The 26,910-nt window shown below is 33.8% G+C and overlaps 1 protein-coding gene across 3 annotated transcripts; it reads left to right on the forward strand.

The window, feature by feature from the left end:
• The first annotated feature begins 3,679 nt into the window (after positions 1–3,679).
• Positions 3,680–24,938, forward strand: LOC144438321 (engulfment and cell motility protein 1-like). 3 transcript variants are annotated; one of them, XM_078127386.1, is made up of 20 exons: positions 3,680–3,899; positions 4,625–4,722; positions 6,692–6,856; positions 12,115–12,284; positions 13,139–13,238; positions 13,770–13,858; positions 14,485–14,550; positions 15,261–15,339; positions 16,018–16,068; positions 16,500–16,613; positions 16,805–16,933; positions 17,197–17,301; positions 17,532–17,640; positions 17,967–18,109; positions 18,520–18,689; positions 19,328–19,443; positions 20,064–20,165; positions 21,596–21,663; positions 22,090–22,179; positions 22,812–24,938. In XM_078127386.1, the coding sequence occupies exons 1-20, from the start codon at positions 3,881–3,883 to the stop codon at positions 23,010–23,012; spliced, it is 2,184 nt and encodes a 727-aa protein (XP_077983512.1). In that variant the 5' UTR covers positions 3,680–3,880; the 3' UTR covers positions 23,013–24,938. The 3 variants fall into 3 exon arrangements, with proteins under 3 accessions (XP_077983512.1, XP_077983513.1, XP_077983514.1); XM_078127387.1 differs by lacking the exons at positions 3,680–3,899; positions 4,625–4,722; positions 6,692–6,856 and adding an exon at positions 10,163–10,297; XM_078127388.1 differs by lacking the exons at positions 3,680–3,899; positions 4,625–4,722; positions 6,692–6,856 and adding an exon at positions 11,729–11,767.
• Positions 24,939–26,910: the final 1,972 nt, after the last annotated feature.

Genomic DNA, 26,910 nt, shown 5'->3' on the forward strand with positions numbered 1-26,910 from the left:
TAGCAGAAAGGATTGACTCGGTCCCAGGATAACTGATAGTGGAAAGGAGTGATGCAGTCCTAGGACAATTGATAGTGGAAAGGAGAGATGTTGAAATTGAATGTTATTGGATGGTCTTACATGTACATATGCAATACTAGTAAATGAAACATGACTAGAGCTATCTATCTTTACTACAGTGGTGGGGTTTTTCACACTACGTGTAACAACATATGTGATTGCCATGATAATCAAGCTTTGCATACAGTTCAACCCATGTTACAATATTGATATAATCTTGTTTTAAAGATGTTTTCTGTGTGGATCTGATAACCATAGATATTATCTATGGACTATGGATAAACACAATAAGGCTGAATATCAAGATGGTACTAGTGTGTATATAGTTTTTGAAAGTGCTTATTTGTGGACATAAGGTAGTAGTTGTGAGTTATTGACTTTCAGATTATTAGTTAATTTCTGTAAGTTTTAGATTGATATTGCATTAGTAAGCATACCTCACAGGTAGAACTACAATGACCTTCCATAGCTGTAGCCTCTGTTTGCAGATTGTTGATTGTTGTCTTTTGAAAGATACAAGAAACCTTTACTGGAAATGGTTTAACCCTCTAAACCTTTACTGGAAATGGTTTAACCCTCTAATTAGTAAAACCTGTTTATATAAGTGATGACTTAAAGTCATTGATTGTACTGTATATCTACTGGAAGCAAACCACTTGGTGTGTATCACAGCTAATACATTGGATATTCATGAGTGTCTAATACATGTAGAGTACAAATATATGATTGAGATTGTACCATTTATCAGCAAGTTATAAATTTATAGGGTGTTGATAAGTTGTGATTGCTTCAGCAAATACAAGTGTAATTTATTCAGAAATAAGAATGAATTTTTTTCAAGTTCCTGTTATAACGACATGTATGTACAAGGACTTTTAAAGACACAAACTATATATGTATGCAATAAGCATGGTATGAGATTAGTCTTGAATCCTGCTCTACTCAGTTTGTAGTTATTTGTATACAAACAAGAATCCCCTGGTGAAAAAGCTGAAAACTAGCTAACATTCTGTTACACATTTAACTTCTGTTCTTATCGTGTACAAACGCAACTCTTGATTAGCTTAATATTGCAGTGCATGTTGATGAATTTGCTGTGCAACTTAAATTTTATAAAATGACATGTTTACAATTAAGAGTATCAACCACACAAATGTGTCTACAAAATTCAAAGGGTCATCTAAATTTTAATTTGCAAGTAGTTGTAAACCTTCTGCACAGTGAAGGAAGAAAACAGCTGTTATTGGAGTTTTGCCTTCAAGTTCAAGTGTTATGCATGTCTTGTTGAAAAATTGTACTGCCAAAATTGAAACATTTTACAGTAACATTCAATATGTGTGATGTTGTTGTTCATATTTGTGTATTCATTTTTTAAAAGATATTTTGAACCTAATCTATTGATATTTATATCGGTTACATTGTGTATCCCTGATGCTTATGGCATACTTCTGTACACTGATCATATATTTTTTAAAGTCACACATTTCCTGAAAAGAATTTAACTGTTTTCCTTGAATTGTATTTGTACTAGACTGAAAGATTTAACCTTCTAGTTGCTCCATATTGCTGTCACCTGGATGGAGTGCCAACAATGAGGGATTGTTCAGTGTATATTTGCACTTATGTGCACAGAAAACGAAGGGAAATTATTTAAATGAATAATGCATATGTTATATTAGCTATCAGTTTGAATGAACTTTGAGATGAAAATGAAGTATTTCAGAGAATTTACAGAGTAAAAAGTGTTGTTTTTGTACAGAGTTAACACAATATAATAAACCCTTTTATCTCAGGTTTTCAACTACCAGCCAAAACAAATCAACTTTTGACTTTATTTTCAGTGTGTGTAACCTGATTGCAGACACTAAAATACTGTTACTTTGGAATGATTGCAAAGTTTTGATCCATCTACTATGGATTTTAATCACACAAAGATGGCATATTATTTTACCTGTCATTGTTTTTACGTATGGCATACCTATACTATATGACTATACAGTTATCAAACCATGAAAAATAAAGTATACTTGGGATAAATCATAAACCAACCATGGTGCTATCAAATGTCACTATCGGTATATTCAAACTACAGAGTTTATTATTAAGATTGGTTGACATACTGGATACCAATAGAGTTAGACACCCCCTCCTTAACTCAATTTATGATCAACCTATTAAATAAATTTGACTGTGTGTGCCTCCCCTTCGTCTCCAGCATAGATTACTCTAAAATATTTTGCACCCTCCCCCATCCCCCAGCATAGATTAATCTAAAATGTCATGTGCCCCTTCCTCTCCAGAATGTATTACTCAAGAGTGTCATGACCTTGAACTAGAATCAAGATGTAACAAGGAGGCACTATAGTCCAGATCAAAGGGCAGATAGAGTTGGGCACTGGGTTCCTCATTTCTTTCACCTCCAGAGGGCAGCATTTATTAGCTCTTTAAATGTATCCCATGTGTCCTGAATTTGCCTACAGGAAGTCTCTCAACATAGAAAATTATGAAAATTGTGAGATGTATTCAGAGCTAATAGTTTATGGATATTATTCATTACATTAATGATGCAGAATTGAATTGACAGGGATGTTATTTATCCTGGTTGATGCTGAGTTGAATTGACAGGGATGTTATTTATCCAGGTTCTCACATGTTTGTATATTTTTTGAGTTAATTGATGAAATAAATTCAGAAAGTTTGGATTTAAATGAGTGTCCATCCTTAGTATCTTTGAAATATGATGTGTGGTATATGTGATCTGATGTGTGCATGAGTGAAAGTAGATATTGTGCAGGAAGGCAATGTGGTTGTGTGGGTCCCAAGGAAGGGCTATGACCCTGGGAATGTCCAGGTATATATATATATATAATACTTATATATTGTATCAGCACTTAAACATGCTGTCGTACATTTGCTCCATTGTTACGTTATTTGTATTGTTATTTAACGGTGTGTTCATTAGTCAAGAGACTTAATGCAATAAATTGAATTGAATATAATCTCACCAGTATTCCTCATTCATGCTAAACACCATCTTAGACTCATGCTTCCCCTAATGTCTGTATCCCTCCTCGGCTATCAACACGACGGGAACTGTTCGTCATTGATGACATAGCACTTATTCGAAATACTGCGAGATTATATATAAGTATTATGATTTCAAATTTTGACCCACTAGAAATATAATACTGGTAAGATTATTTAATGACAGTTCTCATATTAAAAAAACATTGCATGAGATTTACAATCATTCTTTTTTAGTACAATTAAACTAATTATTGCACAATTGGGTTATTTCCTCAGCTAGATATGTTTAGGTAGGTCGAAGATCACAGTATTAGTGAGGATGTAATATTGCATCTGATTTGAAGATTTCGAATCAAATGATTAGATCAAGGATATCTGAATCACATGATATACATTAATAATGAACCATATCATAAGTTTATCAAAAGATATGCGGTGATGTTTGTTGTTACTCGAAAACACTATGCATGGTTTTAAAAAAAATCACTTTGGTAGAGTTCTTGTGGATGTCTATGGAAACGAACCGGAAACGTCAACTTTTCGTAGTTCATTCATAGAACATGATGACGCATGCGCACACCAGTACGGGAGTTCAGAAGACCCATCCTCATACTTGCCTTCTACCACCTGAAGTAGTCGTACGTCGTCTAAAGTTATATCGTTATAAACCACTATTTACGACAAAACTAGTGTTACACTTCAACTACCTATATCTAGATGTTACTTTCTGACGCAAGGATGGTTGGACATTGATCGAATTTTAGATATCTTGTAGAATTTCTGGAACACAAACATGGACAATCTGAATCCAGGTAGGTGTATTTTTATTAAGGAATTTAATTGATCTAATTCGTGTACATGTGGTTGTATTGAACAAGCTGACTGGTGAGATAATGACCCGAACTTCAGTGTTATGTACATTATATTTTTTCCTTCGAGACGATTAACACAATTCATTGATTGATCAGCATTGGTGGTGTTAGCTATTGTGTGTCATGTAATGGCGTACAAGTAGTTAGTATGTTGTACACTATGTCACCTCAAACGCAAGGAAGTATTGCTATTTCTTCCTCTTTTGCCCATGAATATAACGTGTACATCATAACAATATGTACTTCGTGTTAATAAATACAAAGTTGACACATTTTTTTGTAAATTATTGTTGTAGCATGCATGTACATGATGAAGGAAATTGTATCTTCAAGCCCTGTGTCACGTCATGTCATCATTTATTTGCATAGTAAAGCTTGCGCATGGCAAATACTGTACTTCCGCCATGATCACAAGTTGATACTTCGGCCTTATTATTCTTTCAATTTCACTTTTTGAGCTGGCGTAATTGTGTCGGGATGGAGTAATTGCCAATTACAGAAGTGCAAATACGTCTGTGCAGTGATCCAATAATCGATAAGTTTTAAACATTGCACAAAATACTGAGTTTTCCGTAGACGGAAACTAAACTGTTCAAGCTTGTTTTAATTTCACTGAACTTCCGGGTTGAAGGGGTAACAGTACTTATTCTTCGTCATGTCTGCAGGCATTGATTTTATCGTAAAGAAGGCCATTCCCGATGATGTCGTTCGATTGGCCGTTACCATGCCCGGGGAGGCACCACAACTTTTACAAATAGACAAGGTGAGTTATGCACTGTATTAGTGAAAGAGAGGGTTAAGTTGTAAGTTGTTAAAACTTCAAAAGTGAGGTGTTAGATTTCTAAAACTTTCAATTGACATTTTTTTAATGTAGAACTATCCCTCTTTGCTTTGATCCTCTTCAATCTCATTCCCATGTCTAGTAAAATGTATCTAATCAAATGAAAATCTAGCCTGACCACATACTTACAAAAGTCTAATTATTCCATCACACATTGACAGGTGCTTTTAATTGGGTAATTTATTCAAGGAAAAAATAATTTGATATGTAAATTATGTGTACATCATAACACCACCATCAAGTTTGAATGTGGATGTGATAACATCATCTGATCTGGTGCCAATTGAATTATATACAGCTGTTGGTAGGTAATCTAAAATGTAGCACAGAATGTTGTTTTCCATACCTCCATTTGACTACATGAAAGAGATCAAAGACCATCAACACCATGGATAGCTTCTTAGACTATTGTTTATTGGATGATTCTGTTACATGTAGCTGTTATTAAAGTTTAGAAAAAATCTTGTTTATTATTTACATACAACCTCACTCAGCAATAGAATAATTAAGATTTTGTTCTTTGTGTTGATTCAAAAGTGTGAGTATTCAATTCTGGCAGAGTTTCAGTTGTAACCCCATTTAGAACTGATCAATGAGTTCTTTCTATAGTCGCTATATCCGTCACATAGAGAAATTGAATCCGTAACTATGACTACTAGCATACTATACTTTTATTACATAAAAATTGTAACAATCGTGAACCGAGGCACATATTGTTGTAAATACAATGTACCCAAACCCACAAACTAAACTCTACTAAGACTTTGTCACTAACACTGGTATGAAAACAATACTGCTTTGTTATTATTGTGGTTTACACAAGGGGAATTCTGCCTGAAAATCTAAAAACATTTTAGCATAGCAGCCAGTGATTTATTATTATTGCTTTCATGTTTCATATGTACTCTTGTCATAGTGGAATTGGCGCTATATAAATTGCATCGATTGATTGATTGATTGATTGATTGATTGATTGATTGATTTATAAAGCTATGGAGGAACAGTTCACTGTATGTTTGCAATGAATTGTGCAGACCCTATGGAAGATGATGATGATGATTTAATATCAATCATGATGTCACACAGTTTCATGGTAGTGTCACATTTCCCACCACCCCCAAACCATATATTCATAAAATGCTAACTATTAGATTGATAAATTGTTAGTATTGCATTGAATCATTGCAACCATCAGACATTTGCATATATATGATTGTGATTCACATCGTCCCAATTTCAACTCTTCCCATTTGAACTCACCCCATTTTCAACTCGTCCCATTTTCAACTCTTTCCCCAATTTCAACTCTTTCCCCATTTTCAAAAATCACATAGGAAAGTAATTTACAGATCTTTGCAATATGATTTATGTGTGCATGCATTTTAGTTATAAAAGATATTACGATAATACGTCTTCAAAGACGTAAAAACCGTTTCGTCCCTCCCTTATTTTGGCAGGAAAATTGTTATTGTTAACAGATACTGAAAAATATAACAAAACAATCAGCCTAGAAATCCAATGCACTGACATTGGGGCAAGTTGAAATTAGGGCAAGTTGACAATGGGGCAAGTTGAATGGGGCAAGTGAAATGAGACAAGATGATCCGTAATGTCACCCATATATACAACTTCATGATACTGCCTATAGAAGCAATGAGTTTGGTGTCAAGTATACATAAATTGCAATAAGACAGAATGGATGGGGAAGGGGGAGCTAATGAAAATATGTTTACACGACCACAAAATTCATGCATATCTTGTAATTGTTATGTAATTTAAAAAACTAAAATTTTGAAATATATTTATTTATTTTAAGAAATAAAACATTCATGTTCAGTGTACATTGTAGTTGTGTTTTGTCAACTTCATCTTTCTTTCTTCATTCTTGCAGAAAAAGCCAGTGTCAGCCATTATTGCTGGTTTGTGTGATGCATGGACACTGTCAGATCCTGAAAAGTATGCACTCCAACAAACAGAAGGTGCTGAAGTATACATCACAGAGAAAAACAGACATGAAATCAGTAATGGCAAAGTACTTGTCTTGACCATATCACCTGTAAGTTGACTTCCTCATTTCTTTTCTCTGGAATTCTTCAACTTGACCTGTCATGAATAGTTTACTACAGTAGCTGGAAAAATTGGCAATTTGGTGTCATTTTTGCTTTGAAAAGAATACACCAATCTTTAATTACTTCATAGATCCTCCACCTATGTGGGTGGAGGGTCTATGATTACTTAAAAATAGTTCCATTCTTCTCATTAGCTGAATCACCTCTGTACTAGTCATTGATGGTGCTTTTAACACCAGCTTGATATCCTTATGTAAACAGTGTGAGTAAACAGTACAGACTATTGTATATAAACAGTGTGTATATTTATAAGATTCTAATCACTAGCTGACCAGGCATGCTTCAGTAAGTAAAACAATTTAATCCTCTCTCTCCCAACTTGTACATTTGTATAAACAAATACCCCTTGGGAGAAAGAGGATTAATTATGTGAAAAGAAGATGACATATTATGAAAAATAGACATCCAGTTTATTGCAATCATGTAAAACTGATAGATTCAAATTTGCAAACCTAATACTTGTACAAATATGACACGTTTCCCTGTTACATCCCACAATCTGAAGTTTGTTTGGATTTCGTTTTGATTTGTCATTTTGCCTTGGAGATATTGCCGTAGTGTTTCTGCAGATTCTGGGTGATGTTTGAGCATGTGCAGTGTTATTGACTGTGACTCTTCCATGGTAATCACAATCAGGTTTACTGCCCTCTGTGTTCTGTTTGTGTGAAGAGTTTGCACAGTGACATGACCCTATTTTGATATGAACAACTTGTTGAAAAATGACAAACTTGAGGCATTTCATACTGAATTGCAATATGGTTGTGGTTGACTCGCAATAGAAAGGGGGTTCGGAAAACAGCAGTAATAGAAATGACAATACAAGCAAGTAGTAGAATAACACTGGGAACTCTGTTCTTTATGTGCACGCACACTCCAACTTGTAACTGAAACTTACATCACACAAGAAATTTTGATTTGATCGTCTGCCTTATCATCGGGCTGTGTGCTGATTGGTTGATTATGTATGACGTATGACTATATAATGAGTTCATCAGAAAGGGCAACAATGTTAACAACAACGTATAACACAAAATATGAATCAATAAATGTAATTCACGACAATGGTACCAATGTGTTGTAAGACAAGAAATTGACAAATAATGGAGTATTTGCCTAGAGTATTAGTATACTACCCTCTTTCTGTCAACACATGAGAGGTACATCATATACGCATATTATTTCAAATCATTCACAGGCACCACTTGTCTTTAAATGGATTAATTCTTTTCATCATCCCTTTTCGTGTTAAAGACACAATAAATGTGGTTTGTATAATATGATCCTGTGCAAAATTTCAGATTATTTAGAAATGACTGAGCCACACAGGCAAGTGATGGCATCAGTAATTGACTACATCGTAATTAGATTTTAATGTATTTTGTACTTTGTCAGATACAAGCTTTGTGTCAAGTAATCTTTTAGACTGATTCTTGGTTTGAAATAAATTCACGGCTTATGTATGTGAACTGTAATTTAGGACCTTGGATATCTAGCTAGGTGTCAAAAAATAATTTAAAATAACAACTTTGATGAATATCTTGGCAAAATTTGTTGATACAGTGGTATAGAATAGCAATATAGAGAGCCATATAAAAGGTATTACAATCACCAGTGTTTCAAGTATCAATGTAATACTGCCATCTAGTGGTTCATTTTAAAAACATTTTGAACTTTGACCTACTAATCAACTTCAAATATTGATAAGGTGCATCAAGTGATAACAGAGCAATACAGATTTTCTCTAATCACATGTCAAAAAAATTAGTTCTTGTGTAGTGGAAAAGACAGAAAATATCTTGCCTCAGTATTTTTTTATTTTTTTCCTACACGTCCATTTCATCAGTCATCATTTAACATTCATTCTGATAACCTTGTTACATTTACCTATCTTGCAACACCATATTGTTTTCACTTGAAATGGAAGTTTATCAGCAATACTTCTGTTGTGATCATTTCTCTCTCAGTCCCAAATAAATTGATGGTTGGTAATCCATGTTAAGTAATAAGTAATGTTACACACACACACACACACACACACACACGCACGCACGCACGCACGCACGCACGCACGCACGCACGCACGCACGCACGCACGCACGCACGCGCGCACGCACGCACGCACGCACACACACACACACACATACATGTACACATACACATACACACACACACACACATACACACACACACACGCACGCACACACACACACACATACATGTACACATACACATACATACATACATACATGTACACACACACACACACACACACACACACACACACACACACACACACACACACACACACACACACACACACACACACACACACACACACACACATATATATATATATATATATATATATATATATATATATATATATATATATATATATATATATATATATATACCAGGTCATATGAATGAAACACATCATTTGAAAGTAAAATACAAGACTGAATCAAATTAGATTTCAATAGAATAATTCTACATAAGAAATCAATAACAAATAGCTGAGAAAGAATTCTTACAAGTTACAATCATATCTTTGTGAACATTTCATTCCCTTCCATATATTTACTGTAAAACAGGACACTACTACATGAATTCTACATAGTCGTGAATGTCACGATTTATTGGGAAATGAGTCCTTTTGTAATATCAATTATGTTAGTGTTTGTTCATGTTGTTAATAATTGACAGAGAAAATGTTGACATAATAAGTCATATAATAAGGAAATATTGAAAGCAAATATTTAGGAAATTCAAAATGTTCACTCATAAAATGAGATTTCATTGTACACTTAACATGCCTAATGTTTCAGTTTTAGTTTCATGAACACACCTCCCTTCCCAACCCTGACTTTTGTTGTAAAATAATCATTAAAAAGTGATCCACATGTTTCAATTTAGATTTGACAACTTCTGTGGTGTACATACTTTGGAATATATTTGATTTGTGAATAAGACAGGTTTGTGACAGTTCAATGGCATTCCAGATGCAGTGTTTGTTGAGTTGACAACTAGTAAAGTCAGCTTAATCTGTTTGGTTATAGTTTGCATATTTATCCATCCACCATACACACAAAAAAGGCAGTCAGGAAGTGAGTGAACAAAAGAGGTGTATAGGAGATTGGGAGATAGAGACTTCCTGTTGATGGACAAACACGTGTAGCTGTAGCTCATGACTATTATCTGTCATTGTATGTGCTGTATATCAAGTGGATATGACTGCATATTGTACATGTCTTTGTGTGATGAGTTTCGCTTGTATGAAAAGCTGATATTTCCTGGATGATTTCAGTGGCTGCTTAACACTAGCTATATGGAGTAACAAAATGCAACGACTCAAAACTTTTCGAAATGTAAGTACATGCAATGAATATATTAATTGTGTTCTTGTATTGGTCTCTAGGTGATGTAGGCATCTTTCAATAATTTCAAGTGTCATTTGTCAAAAACCAAGTTTAAAGTGACCAGACAAGAGGTGAAATAGCGTGCATCCAATCAGTTGATGGTTGATAGTGGACTATATCTATGTATGTTTGAGAGATTGCAATCATATGAACAATCTCTGTCAAGGCCATGTGTATAAAGATAGCATTTGGATGTGTAAAAGGAAGATTGCCTGTCAGTGAGCAAATGTGAATTTTTGTCACTACATGTACTCTGGTGATTATCAGCTAAAATGGAATATTACTGGTGTGTTGAGTGAACTTGGGTAACTGTTGCTCCCACCACCACCACTTCAAATTAAATTCTGAATTATGAGTAAATAGATGAATCAAATGATATACATAAATATGCTTTATGTAGTGGTGAGAACTTAGTGTTTGCTAAGGTGTTAAGACACCAGATAACAAAGAGCAGAGAATCTGGTGAAATTGGAATGTTTTCTCGAAACAGTCTAAGTTAGGAGGTTAAAACTAAAACAGAAACTTTAACAGAGTTTATATACAGACCCTGACAAAGTAAATATACATATACTGTCTTTGGTTTTTGATGAAATAGTCCAACTTTATTTCCAAACATTGTGAAGTATCAAAATTTGACTTTGAATTTACAGGTTGCAATTAGTTTTATATTTTACATGATAAGTCATGTTATACAAATAGTAAAAGCAAACAGTTTGTACAGTCAAGAAATTTGAGATTTTAATTAGTTCTTATTTAGCTGTCAATCTAGAAATCCTATACTGTTTATATTAAATTATAATGAATATGATAAAATTGAAATGGTTGTGGTCCTATTGTGTGTTACACGAGGGACATCAACGATATGCTGTCATTCCATGACCTCAACACTTTGAGGTCAGACATACTATAAACAGGTCAACACTCAGAGTCAGACATACTAGTATACAATACTGTATCATTGACCAGGAAGACATGAAACTAGTTAATATCCTGGTGTTACAAGTTTCATACTCAGATAACAACTTTTTATAGAAATTGAATCCTTTATTTTCAAAAAGTAAAGTTTGCTGCTGAGATTTATGCCTACATGTGGAGTATTTAGGGTCACATGAACATAAAATGTCTGAATGGTACAAACTCCAAGTAGAATTCTAGGGTTAGAAAGAACCTAAGGAAACATTTTAAGTGAATTTGACCTGAAGTTATACTCATGTAGGTTTTTCACCAAGAGTTTAAATGTATTTTTCTTCATTCAGCCAAGGAAAATATGAGTACCTTAAGGGGCCTTTGTCACTACGAGTCACTAGACCGAGTAGTGACAACATTAGGTCACAAGTATTTTCTGGCTGAATGAAGAAAGATATTGGAGAATAACATAATTTTACCAGTGCCAGTGATATGAAAGAGAAATTGGGAAAAGTAATGGTAATTTTGAATGTTTGACTCAAATTTCAAATGCAGCAGAACCAGTGATGTAGACACATGTTGTCATGACATAGATGTGTATTGTCATGACATAGAATGACCAGGGTATAAATTCCATATTTTTTGTTCAACTTGGCGTTGTATAATTGATATTATCAGGATTAAACAAAAAGCACATTCTGAGTTTGAAAAATATTTAGGACTATTCTTTAAGAAAACTCTTACATGTATGTTATGAACATAATTTATCACTATTGAGTTTGACTTTCTTTGTCATCATGTCCAAGTTGAATGCTTTGAAAACACCAATGTGGATGTTTCTGTTTGCCTTTCAATTTCAGGGTAGAGCAGCGCAAGACGTCTTTGATAAAATTTCAGTTGGCAAAGCAGATCACAAAAAAGAAGCCTTACAGAAACTTGCCCGCCACTCAGCTGATGTAACATTTGCTGGTGAATTTATATCAAGGAAAGGTGTAGAGTTACTGGTACAGAGGGTTGAAAACAACACAGAGTAAGTTGTACTTTGACATAACATTGCAGTTATCGCAAATATATACAGTGTAGAATATACTTCTGCATTCAACATACTTACACAGGTATATTAATTTCCTCATAGTACATATTGATAGACTATCAATTTCACATTTGTAAAGTACTTTTTAAAAAAAACAGAAGTTGTCTTACACAAGTACCGATAATCTTTGTATTGAAAAAATATTTACATGTCAAATTTGCTGGCAATGAATCAGACTTTATGCTTTTCATGGTAAGATTTTGTCTACAAGGCTGTCTGTCTGCCAGTGTCTGTACATTTGACTGTCTGTGACTCACTCTATCACTGTCTCTGTCTCGAGTCTTGTCCATATCATTGTATTTCATTTCTCTCTCTGTGTGTGTGTATGTGTGTGTATGTGTATGTGTATGTGTATGTGTGTGTGTATGTGTGTGTATGTGTGTGTATGTGTGTGTGTGTATGTGTGTGTATGTGTGTGTGTGTGTGTGTGTGTGTGTGTGTGTGTGTGTGTGTGTGTGTGTGTGTGTGTGTGTATGCATGTATCAATATGAGTTCAACTTTCTTTTCTGTCTCTCTGTCTATGACTGTTGTCAATGAATTAATGTCTTGTATGTATGGCTGTCTGTCTGTCTCATGCTCTATTTTAGAACTATTTTTAACAAAGTGTCTTATCTACGGATAAAACAATGTCACTTTTGAATTACTGCCAGAAATTGTCAGGTTTATTTTTGACTGACTGCCACCTACTCAATTCTGTTAACAGTTGCACCTGGTCAGATTGATACATGATCATCTGTGTACAAACCTACAAAACAAAATTATGAAAAAATGATAACTTCTTGTATTGACAGGACTGGTGAAAATCTAGCCTACACCCTAACAGCTTTCCTAGAATTGATGGACCATGGAATTGTATCATGGGATATCTTGTCAGGAAATTTTGTCAAAAGGGTTAGTAACAATTCTAATTTGATTTAAAAAATAGCAGACAATATCCAACTTTCTGGTTGCTGGGCAATGTTCATATATTAAATTTTAACTTTTACTTTACCAAAGATTTTACCTTGTATGATAAAATTACCAAATATACTTGATTTGAACTTTTACCATAACCACATAAAAATTATTTGAGATAATTTCTAATTATATTATACCAGTATATTGATGGCGCAAATCGTTAGATCTGATTGGTCTAGACATCGAACTAGCGCGTCTAAAATGAGCGATAATGCACAGTTGGCACACGTCCAAATTTTGATGTTCACTGTTTGTCTAGAATGTTGTAGTCCGTGCAGGGATGGGGTGCAAATGAAACCAGAAAATGTTGCGTCTTATCTTGTTTCCGATATTTTCAATATACTGGTATAATATAATAGCGATAAACCACCCCCTGACTCAGGTGAAATCATGTTCTGATATTGACTATTTCCATGAAAGCCCACTTAACTTAATCATATTTAATTACTATTTGAATTCTCACAGGTGGCTGGATATGTTAACAAAAGTATGCACACGGATGCTACTGTCTTACAAAAATCACTAGCCATATTGGAATCTATTACACTCAATAGGTAAGTACAAGTAATGATATACTTAACCATTGCACAGTGATGTTTGCCCTATGATCTTTATCTTAGCTGTGACATTTGACCTACGACCTTTAGACCTTAATGTTTTTGGTAGGCATTCATACTGTGTCAATTTTCAAACTACATGGACATTGAAATCAATTAATTAATTAATCATTAATTAAATTAATCATTTATTTGATGGTTTTACTTTAGGATACAGATTCTTGCTACATGTTTGCGTCTTAGTTCTGTACACTTTAATTGAAAAAAACTAAAATATTATAAGATTACATTTAACAAGTCAAAACCAACAATTAGATTCTTATCACAGTGTGTATATATTTGAGTAAGATTATATAATACTTAGGTACAGATTTCCTAAGAAACATAATTTCTCTTAGAGTTGTTACCTTCAATGAAAGCCTCAAATTTCAGCCTTGTTATCTTAACATGGGAATGGCCAATTGGCACAAACTTCTACCTCTCTGATTAGTTGAGTATTGCTTACATTGTACAGTGATATTTGCTTCATCTGAAGTCTGTTGTGTTTTCAATGGAAGTTGTATTATTCTTCAAGGAATAAAAAAGCTGTGAGTGATTCTAAATGTGTACCGTTTTTGTTTCAGTACTGAGCTGTATCACAATGTGGCACAAGAAACAACTTTTACTAACCTCATTCCACACTTAAAAATGTAAGTTTTCAGTTTAAAGATTTCAAAAAAGAGAAAGGTTTAATTAACACAACACAATGCAGCACAAAACAACACAACAGAACATAACATAACATAACACAACCAATGATGTAAACACCATTATCATGACATAGGACAACGTGGGTATTAAATCCAGATTTTCTGTTTGAAGATGTACAACTTAAAGCTTGTACTATGTGGTGTGAAAAGAGTTTATTGTTGAGTAGAAATTAGAGTTGATGTTGTGTTGTAAATATTGAAGACAATCTTCATAAGAATCAGCAGTGCTTAGTTCTGTTGTGAATACATTATTATTATTATTTATGTCATATACAAACACAGTACATCTGTGTCTCAGCACTGTGTACAAAACTACTTACATGTAGTCATTTTAAAAGTATGCAGAAAAGGGAAGACAATAACAGCACAAAAACAGAGCAAATTAGCAAATACATGAGAATGTCTATAACAGATAGTGTTGAAAATATAATGTATATATATATATGTACATGTATATATTTTTAGTGACAGTATTTTCTATTTATCTAAAACAGATTGTGTTGAAAATATTATAATATATATATATATATATATATATATATATATATATATATATATATATATATATATATATATATATATATATATATATATATAATTATATATATATATATTTAGTGATGGTATTTTTTATTTTCTGATCTGCTTAGAAATAATGCTGAAGTGCAGCAGAATTGTATTGCATTGATGAATGCATTGTGTTTGAGGGCACCTGAAGACAGAAAAAAGGTAACCAGCTTGTGTTCTTTCTTTCTTGCAATCATTGCTTTGAACACCATATAATATATTCACTGTCAAAGACTACTTTCATATAGCAAATTGATGCGCTGTATCATCAGTAAATCAACAACAGGATCATGGCACTTACGATGGCTGGGGGGGGGGGGAGGGGGGAATAGAAATGTAAAATGCAAAAAACACTGAAACCTTCCGTGTATGTAACTAAATGTTCTACTGTGCATATAATAATAATAATAATAATTTTATTCCCACGTACAAAAAAAAATGTGATACAGAACAGAACTAAATATCCTTATGTATATACATAAACATGTTATTCGGGAAAAGGGTGTGGAAGTAGTTGTTACACAACTAATCGAGTCCTCCCCTCACAAAACATATGACACTCATCATTTAATTTTGCCCTGTTTCAATCAAGACTATTTAACGTGGTAGATGATACATGGAAATACACTGAAATTACAAAATAAATTAAACATGAGCTCTAGATCCCGAAACAACCAGACTGTAGACATTTTTTAAATTCCCGCTTAAAATCTGACCTGCATTGTATAGTCCTAATATGCACTGGTATTTTATTCCATAGTTTCGCACCTGCATATACATGATTTAAATGATGGTGTGTGTTATTCCAGTCCATGACTTGCAAAAACTTTTTTCTCACAGAAACTGAATGAGCAGTTATCCTCAAGGGAAGTCCGAGTTGTTCTTTTGGAGGTAAGAAAAAAGTATTCTTTATTTGTAACACGTGGCAAAGGGTATTCTTTCTCTGTTATGAGTGCCAGAGAGTTATGATTTGCTATATGTACAACACATCTATGTTGTCAGTGTTAAAACTATGTGATGGATAATTTCTTTACGGTTTCCTCAAATTTCAATTTAGCCTTCATAATTAACACCTAACCTATTAGTTCTAGATATTTTGTTCTTTATACATTATGAAATTTTTAACCCACAACATCATGCCAATACTTGTCATCTTAATTTTGACCTATGACATGAATGTCAAGGTAAGGTCAAGACCCCTTAGGTCAATTATATTTCAATCAGCTAAAATGTTGTGAAATAAACATCATACTGTCTATGTAAATTTTAACACACATGAGTATATTCAGTGAATATTCAATTTTAAAGTCATTACTTTACAGAAAGTGGTGAGGGCTCGCAATATTGGCAGTGAGATGGCACATCAACTGTATGTCTTCCAGCAATTGACCTTTAACCTTTTGGAAGCAAGATTGATGACAAAAATGGATGATTCGGTAACAAGTTTCTCTTTTATTCAAAATATTCTGTAATTTTTACTCTTTACCAAAAATAACTTATCTTTGATTGAACCTTTCCATGACTTGTATCAAAGATGTCGTTGTAATTTTTTCTTTTCATTGTAATTTTTTCTAACCAAAACCAAACAAAAATGAAATTTTATATCTATATTTTTATGTTGTTACAGAATAGAAACCAAGTAATAAACTGTGTGAGTGATTTACGAAAGTTAGCATTTGATGAGTATGATGTACAACCAGCTAAAGGACGACCTGCAGAGAAGTATTCTGAAGACTACAAAAAATTAGGATTTACTGTAAGTCAACAATTAGTTATCAATTTCTAATTCTTTTTGAAGCAGAGTCAGATTTAGAAAACAACAAACAAAGAGTTCAACACATCAAAACTGTAAATTTCCACAAAAGTCAGTCACTTTCTCAACAACAACAAATGGTCAATTTTACATCTTCTTAGTAAAGTTGTTACTTTTCTGTAATATTCACAGACACTGTCTTTTTTGCTGATACTAGAAATATTATCCAAGATTTGATATTTATTTATTATTGTTGTTATTTACAGGACACCAGTAATCCTTGTAATGATTTTAGAGAGTTACCTCCTGGTATGTCAGTCTTAGATAATATGATATACTTTGCCAGGAATCATACAGAGAACTATACAAAGGTAAGACCACAAATTTACAAACAGTAGATACAGCCACACAAAAATCAAAACTGCAAAATTCCATGAAAGTAGGGCCAGATATATTTATATTTTGTTTTGTTCATTGTATCACGTGGCAAAGCTATGATGTTTACCATTGTATTAGTATAAAGTATTATTTGATTATTGTCTAACAAGTAGGTTCAGCATTTCTATCGTATCTCATGATCTGTTTATTTTTACATCTGCAGACAGTTTTGGAAAACTCATGTCGGGCTGATGAACACGCTTGTCCATTTGTGAAAACCTGTATTGAACTAACCAAAATGTTGTGTGAGATTCTAAAAGTAGGAGAACAACGTAAGTACACCAAAATAACAAAGTGTATGTCTGTGAGGACATGTAGTGAACAACGTGGCAGCCATTTTGGATTTCCCACACACAATGTCAAAGGTCAAATTTCTTTTCCCAAAAATTTCTTTCGTATGTCAAAAGTGAAATGCATCTCTACAGATGAAATAAAGAAAACACTTATGGTGCCAATATCAAGAGTATTCCACTCTACTTAGAACACCAAATGAAACACAAAGGCTATTTTCTCGTCATGTACTGGTTTAAATATCATAAATCATAACCTGCTACTTTGTTTCAATTTGTGTTTATTTCTTCACCAAACTTGATTGTAGCCACAGAGACTGGTCAAGATTTCTATCCAATGTTCTTTGCTATTGACAATGCTTTTGAAGAGTTTTTCTGTTGCTGTGTACAACTACTCAATAAAACATGGAAAGAAATGAGAGCAAGGGCTACGTCAGAAGATTTTCTTTTGGTAAGTCTAATCTCATTTAGGATACATGCTTTATATGTTAAAACTCATTTCATAGACCCCCCTCTACAGCACAATTACATTTCAACTCCCCAAAAAAAGGTCAGTCCTATGAAAGAGAAGGGATACCTTGCAATTGTGAATTCACTAATTTCATCAAAATTTGGGATACTAAACAAGATGAATTGAGTATTAAGAAATTGTTTTATTCACTTCACAGAGCTGTCATTGATGAGAAATTAAACAGGCATCGGTAGGGAACTTCAGTTATATGATCATTATAACAATTTCAACCCCCCCCCCCCTCTACATGTCAGTCATGCCTTAGATTGTGCAGTATCATATCAGAAATACATTATTTGCACGTCATAAATTAAGATAGGAATAATTTTCATATAATTGTTTGTGTACAGGTGATGACTACAGTGAAGGAACAAATAACAAGAACTCTAAATGAAAGACCTACAAATTTAGATGGATTTAGAAATAAAATTTTCAGCCTCAGTTACAATAAAATTGTGCAACTACGTGAACAAGAGAGAAGTGAGAAGGCAGAATGGGACTCACAGGCAACCCCAGTTTTGTAAGTATATAGAATATAGAAACAATGGTTTGGTGAGAAATATTTTTAAGGAATACACATACATACATGCATACATTCATACATACACACATACATACATACATACATACATACATACATACATACATACATACATACATACATACATACATACATACATACATACATACATACATACATACATAGTACACACACATACACATACATACATACATACATACATACATACATACATACATACATACATACATACATAGTACACACACATACACATACATACATACATACATACATACATACATACATAGTACACACACACACACACACCTTGATATTAATATTGCTTGAAACATAATGTGGGTTTTTTTGTAGCCCTTTACAATGGGCTAAGTCTGTCCGTCTGTCCATTGGTAATAGATCATTTCTCTGAACAACAATACCAAATTTCATTCAAACCTGGCACAGAGGTGACGTTAAATACAGAACAAGGGAAATACACATATGCATTTCATTCATTCTTTCATTCATTTATTCATTCTTTTATACGTTACACAGAGGTAAAGTGTTTGAGGGGTTATGTGTCTTCTATAAAGACTTGTTTTATCGTGTTTCATACTATTATTATTTCATTTTCACAGAGAACTCAGAGAGCAACTCAAGCCATCCATTATAGATTTAATAAAACAACATAGGTTGGCCTGCCTTGTTGATGGAACACAATTTAATAAATTTGGTGTCAAAGGCCGAGTCAAAGGTAAATCAACATGTGTGCTTTGTTCACACCATACAGGGGTGTGGCTAATTTAAGAGTAGCAGGTCAGTTTGGAAAAATAGGTAGTAGTAATACCTATGATGGATACCAATGAATATGTAGTGGTTGAAGCAATGAATTCTAAACACAAATTCCTTCAAAGTAGTTGACAAAACATTGCAGAATAGCCAGTTGTTTTTACCGTTTACCGACCGATGTCTTCATCCCTGTTGTATATATATATCCATAGATACAAATATGTATGTATGTACATACCATTCAAATATCAACTTATAATAACCTCCTTAAAATGGGTGAGGGAGATGCCATGTTTGAACACCATTACTGAACCAGTCTAATAATAATTAAAGATCTTGTCACTATTTGCTATTTATCATTAGTTTTTGAGCAGGAATTGTTGTCATGACATGAATTCCTACATGATGATGTAACATTTTACTTTTGTGTCCAAAACAAAAATGTTCAAATAATACATGCATAATGCTGTTCAGGTTTTCCATGGAAAAAGTAAGTTTAGTCAGGGTAGGTAAACCACACTTGTATTTGATTGTGTTTGTAGGCTGTACGTAAACTCATCATTCTGGTTTGTATTCATATTTCAGACAAATACTGGTATTGCAGATTAGCACCAAATCATAAACTTTTACACTATGGGGATATAGAAGGCAACCAACAACCACCGATAGAGGCACTGCCAAATAAACGTAAGTCAGCTATAATTTAGAAAAAAACTGACACTCATCCTTACAACCAATGATCATTTCTTCCAAGTTTTATATGTTGTGTTCTACTAATATATTTCTTATATTGGAATTAGTATAGATTTAGATGGACTGTACCAATGCAATGCATCATATACATATACACACATATATAAACATTTCATCAATATGCATTATTCACTCAATATGGTAATGAGAATGCTAGTAATGTTGTTAGTCCCCGCGGACGAAGTCCGGAACGGGGACTTATGGATTAGGTTCCGTCTGTCCGTGCGTCCGTGCATCCTTGCGTCCGTCCGTCCGTCCGTCCGCCCGCAGCCATTTCTTGGAGATGCCTGTACCGATTTTTTTCAAACTTGGTACAGGGGCAACATGCTATGGCATACATATGCACGTCAATTTGTTTTATGATACGATCCAATATGGCCGCCTAGCAGCCATTTTGTTTGCGAATTTTCCCTGTCTAAAGCCATAACTCAGACATGCCACACAGATCTCATTCAGAGTTGGTATTAGGACAGTGTTCTATGGCATATATGTGCATATTCATTGTTGTCATGATACGATCCAATATGGCCGCCTGGCAGCCATTTTGTTTGTGAATTTTCATGTCCAAAGCCATAACTTAGACATGCTTGAACAGATCTCATTCAAAGTTGGTATTAGGACAGTGTTCTATGACATACATGTGCATATCCATTTTCATTGTGATACGATCCAATATGGCTGCCTGGCAGCCATTTTGTTTGCAAATTTTCCATGTCCAAAGCCATAACTCAGACATGCTTGAACAGATCTCATTCAAAGTTGGCATTAGGACAGTGTTCTATGACATACATGTGCATATCCATTTTCATTGTGATACGATCCAATATGGCTGCCTGGCAGCCATTTTGTTTGCAAATTTTCCATGTCCAAAGCCATAACTCAGACATGCTTGAACAGATCTCATTCGAAGTTGGTATTAGGACAGTGTTCTATGACATACATGTGCATATCCATTTTCGTCATGATACGATCCAATATGGCTGCCTGGCAGCCATTTTGTTTGTGAATTTTCCATGTCCAAAGCCATAACTCAGACATGCTTGAACAGATCTCATTCAGAGTTGGTATTAGGACAGTGTTCTATGACATACATTTACATATCCATTTTCATATTGATATGATCCCCCATACCCGACCAATCCTTTATTGTTGTAGGCATGTTCCATGTCCGACAAGCAGACACAACATATCTAAGTCTGTTTGATTTAGGTTCACAAGTGTTGTTGCGTGATCAGAGTAGTGCTAATTCCTTAAAACCCAATCATAGCGGGGACTATGTCATTCTCAATGGCTTGTTCATAATATGTGCTACATGTGACCAAATTAACTATCCTGTATGTTGTCTTACACTTCTTCTCCTCCAGTGCAAGTGTCTGACATTAGGTCATTGGTGACTGGCAAAGACTGCCCTCACATGAAGGATTCTAAAAGGGTAAGAAGAATCTCTATGTAACTATCACTCCTGTACTATTATACTCCAATCCAAGGCTTAACTTCTTGCACCCCACAACCCACCCCTTCCACCCCACAACCCACCTCCACCCCACAACCCACCCACAACCCACCTCCACCCCACAACCCAGCCCCTCCACCCCACAACCCAGCCTCTCCACCCCACAACCCACCAACCACTCAGATGTTTTCAGATACTGATTGTAAATCCATTGAGTTCATAATTTTCTTTGATAAGAATTTTGATAACTTGAAATGATATGATTTTTGCAAGGCTCAGTGACGAGAACGAAAAAAAAGACAGCTGTCTTGTATTTTATAGATGATTTACAAATAATGTCAAATACAAAGCTATTGCCATGAAAATTCTGAATTATCACTCACTAAAATTCTGATTTGTTTGTAGGGCCAGGGTGTAGCTCTTGCTTTCTCCATCATGCATGATCCAGTATCAGATTTAGAAGCATTAAATTTTGTTGCACGTGACACTCATGTGGTGAGTATTATACATGTAATACAACCTATATCAAATTCAATATAAACCCCCACAATTCTTTGTAACTGAAATATACATGGACTACCTAGTTGAGTGATAAAAATCACCACTCATGTGGTGAGTATTGTACATGTAATACAACCTATATCAAATTCAATATAAACCCCTACAATTCTTTGTAACTGAAATATACATGGACTACCTAGTTGAGTGATAAAAATCACACCTGTCCTGGACACTTGCAGTTGACTAGGTGGCAGAAGATAATATAGACAACTATTTAGGGTAATAGTATGTTCAGTTTTGTGAATATTTATATAATTTGTCAGATTTTCAAAATATACAGAGGAAAAATAGTATGATTATATTTCCAGAAAGCTTCAATTCTGAACCAAAATATAATCTGTGATTCTGATAGTAAGTAACTATGGCTGCCGGATATAATATGCGAACTGTAAACTTGTCAACATTTACCCATGGTGATGTTCAATATTCTATGATTTTAACCCCTTAGTACTCTGTAAAATACTGTTTCAGTAAGCAAACATTCTTTGTTTTAATGTACGGTAAAAAGCTTATACCAAAATACTGTGTTACTCTGTGTATTCATACATTACTCTTATCTCTTGCAGTTCAATATTTGGACCGATGGTATCAATGCATTGCTAGGGCAACCAATGACAAGTGAAGATGCCAAGAATGACATGGAAACACTGCTAGGGATGGAGATCCGACTTCGACTACTAGACACAGAAAACGTTCCCATTCCTGCCAGTCCACCTCCAATTCCACCAGAACCTGACAACTTTGATTTCTACTATGATTTCCACTGAATTGTAAACAGTGATTACATCCACTGTAGCAGTAATATTTGCATGTGAAAGTCAATCAAAACACTTATTTAAAATTTGTTCTTTTCAGCAGAAATGTGACTTTGATTCATTGATACATTATAATGGCAACAAAAATATGTGTTCCTGCCTTGAATGCAGTCAGTACCATTGTCATATAACAAAGGTGAATATTAGGTATATACCTAAAATTATTTTGAACTTGATATGAAAACTATGGTACAATTACACACTGTATCCAAGAGTTATCATTAACCAATATATTTAGCCAGAAAGGACAACAAATGTCTTCCAGAAATTTAGTCTGAAGTCCATTTTGGCTTGTATTGACGTGGTCATATGGATGAGGATTGGGTATTTATTTTGGATTTTTTAATTTGTAAAACAATTTTATCATGGCTTCCTACTTGAAAAATCAATGTGAAACCACATATGCCAAGTCCCTGTTAAACTCACTAAATTGCAGAAGATCAATAAATGTGTAAAATATTATTATTGTACATACAATAATAAACATTTTATTTTAAATACCTTTTTTGAAGTGTACAGAGTTACAAACACAGACTTGGTCAATGTTGGTTCACATTGAATTTTCAAGTAAAATTGCATAAAAAAATTCAAAATCAATACCTAATCCTCATCCATATGGCCACTTTACATGTAAAGCAAATATATGAGAAATGCTACACAACGTTTATGCAATTTTAATCAAAACAAACATTACATGAAATTTTCTGAATTACTGTAGGATATCAGTTGTCATGGTTGCAAAAGATGATAGAAATTTGAGTCAAAATCCTGCATATTTATACTATCTTAAAGATGTGTATGAACTATAAAAATACCTTAAGGAGGAGCATGAACTATAAAGCTTAGAGTTAGCGTATACTAAGGACACCATTTTGAAATATGGTCATAACTATACTACGGATATCATGAAAGAAATTAACACAATCATGAAAAATGTACTAAGTAGAAAAATTAGAAGATTTAACCAAAATATTACAATGAGCACTTCCCATGATATTATTCTGTGGTATATACTTCATTTTTTCTGCCATTTCATTCCAAAAATATTTTGTGCCAAAATTTTGCTGTCAAATTTTATATACATTTGTTATGACTTTTAGGAAATTCTGAACTGCTGTAGGACCAAATTGTTTCTTTGAAAAGCTACACATCAGTTTGTACTGTCTTATCACATTATTCAGAACATTTAGTTAGGTGGACTAGAAATTCATGTGAACTTTTAACACAAATACTGCAACGATCTAGCTTTAGAATTACAAGTCAAAGTACAAATGTAAATCATGTTGTTATTTTGAAGCACTGCAGCTCAAAGGATAACCAGTCATGCATTCTACATCAAATATGGTGATTGTTAATACCAGTGTTGTCTCTTTGTTATCTAGATATACATGTGTTGTATTTTTCTCTCTGTGTGTCAAGAATATGAAACGTATACTCTCTTTACTGTAGTCTAATATAGAAAATAAAAACTAGATATTGTGTACATAAAGTAGAATTTATTCCGTTTAGACTTGTATTTCATTAATAAATTATAACAAGTATCACAGCATAGTTAATATAGATGAACATTTGTAGTTTTTCACATTCTCTTCCTAACTTGCTTTGTCTGCAGTCTAAGTTGTATTTTAGAGTTTGAATAGCGCCCTCTCGTGTTCAGATATTGTATCTGTACATTCTTGCCTGTTTGTGTGTGCTATAGTGCCATGTACACTTTTAGTATGATAATTATCAACTTATTTCTTCACACCCATAGTGTGGATATGTAGCTAACATTTGTCATGCTTTTGTTATGTTGAGTCTGTATTTTACAATGTTATGCATACCACATGGACATTGTTTCAAGTTTTTTTAAAAGGATGCATGTACATGTATTTGAAATAAAACCAGATTTAAACATAATGTTTTAGTCCTACACACATTGTTGGAATGCAAAATTCTGAACTGTAGATATTATACATGTACCCCTTAATTGGAAAATTAATTATATGAAACTCTGAAATTTGGAGCTTGCATCATTAACATATTGCCCAGTTATCAAAAAATCATTAATTATGCAAATTAACCATTATGATTATAAGCCACGTCAACAAGCTGAATGTAGATGTAAAGAAGAGTAGAGTAGAGTAGAGTAGCTAAATCTAATCAGTTCTTATCATTACCATATGGAAGATGTGTAGCAAGTATCAGTAGAATCGCAGTAATTTTTAGCACAACTGAACTGAAGGTTCAGTAGTGCTATAGGCATGGCAAAGTGTCTGTCTGTCTGTGTGTGTGTGTGTGTGTGTGTATGTGTGTAAACAACTTAAAGTCAAAAACTGCTGAACCGATTGCCATGATATTTGGTGGGGCCATTACCTTGGGTGTCTAGTTGGGAAATTGTTCAAATCAAAATGATCGCATCACAGGTGTGTGATTTGGGTCAAAAAATGTGATTTTTGGTCAAAAAACTTAAACTCAGAAACTACTGGGCAAATTAGTGCGAAATTTGGTGGGAACATTCTTTAGGGGGTGTAAAGTAAGATTTGTTCATGACATGATGATTCCATCAGTGATATGCAAATTAGGGCTGAAAATGTGTCTTTTTGGTTAAAAATCTATAATTCCAAAACTACTTAGCAGATTGGGCTGAAATTTAATGGAAATGCATTTAGGGATGTATGGACGAAGATATGTTAAGCATACCATGATTCCATGAGTGATATGGAATTAAGGTGTAAACATGTGAATTTTGGTCAAAAACTTATATCTCAAAAAATACTAAGTGAATGAGTTTGAAACTTGGTGAGATGTTTCTAGAAGTGTTATTCTTTGTCATTGCTTTTCCTCAAAAATCTTCAACTCTGAAATTACCCAGTAGATTGAGCTTAACTTTGTTGAGAATGTGTAGATTTGTCCTCATTAATAGCTGACACAGTGAGAACAGTACATTGTTAATTAACTATAATGTTTACTTTACTATTTCCTCTGGTGGTAAAGCCTGTAGCATGGCCAGTTTGGTTTATGACTGGATTATGTAATATATTGTAAGACAGCTGTTTCATCACCTACCCATATAAACTGAATGTAGCTGGCTTTTACAATATTACAATAAGACAACCAAGAAAGATAAACCTGTTACATTGGTATGACTTGGTTCCAAATTGATTTTAAAAAATAAAGAAGTACAAAACCTTGTAGACACATCCCTTTAAAGTTTGATTAGGATGTTGCTATACTTGTCTTGTACACTTCCAACATAGGATGGCTGGATTATGATGATGGAAATTAGGTATGAAAATTTTGTTTTGGTTACAACTTTAAATCTTCAAAAAATTATGTATCTATCATTGCCCTGAACATGAAGTTGTGCGGCAACGCAATATTTGCGCTATTTTTTAGATATTGTGTCCGTAGACAGACAGACAAACAGACAGACACACACACACACACACACACACACACACACAAACAAACAAACAAACAAACAAAAGCATAACATAACCTCCCATTATGGGGAGGTTAAAAATAAGTTATTCAAAGTGCGACGTGTTGTCATGTGTCAGTACAGTACTCAACAAGCTATATTAGGGCTCATGCCAAGTAGTATACGACAAGACTGTCATTGTAAAATGTGTACTATAAATACATTTATTCTCAATATGTGGAAATCTATTGCTGTTACCTGAGTATGGGGAGATTTTAGCTAGAGCAAATGATTTGGCCCAGGTGAATGTGGCGTAAAACTGTGTGCAGTTTGTAATTGTAGCTTCAAAGATGAGACATGGAGAAAAATAACTCAAATGTACTCTTCACTGACCTAGAATACACTATTGGTCAAAAGAAAATAAATATTGCTCATGTAGACTTCTTA

Source organism: Glandiceps talaboti, chromosome 7, assembly GCF_964340395.1.
Source record: "Glandiceps talaboti chromosome 7, keGlaTala1.1, whole genome shotgun sequence".
NCBI lineage: Eukaryota > Metazoa > Hemichordata > Enteropneusta > Spengelidae > Glandiceps > Glandiceps talaboti.

What these genes read in the sequence shown, in the direction of transcription:
- LOC144438321 (XM_078127386.1), top strand. An exon ending in AACTTTTACAAATAGACAAG is followed by an intron (nt 4,723 to 6,691) that starts GTGAGTTATGCA and finishes TCATTCTTGCAG; the next exon opens with AAAAAGCCAGTGTCAGCCAT. An exon ending in AGAGGCACTGCCAAATAAAC is followed by an intron (nt 20,166 to 21,595) that starts GTAAGTCAGCTA and finishes CTTCTCCTCCAG; the next exon opens with TGCAAGTGTCTGACATTAGG.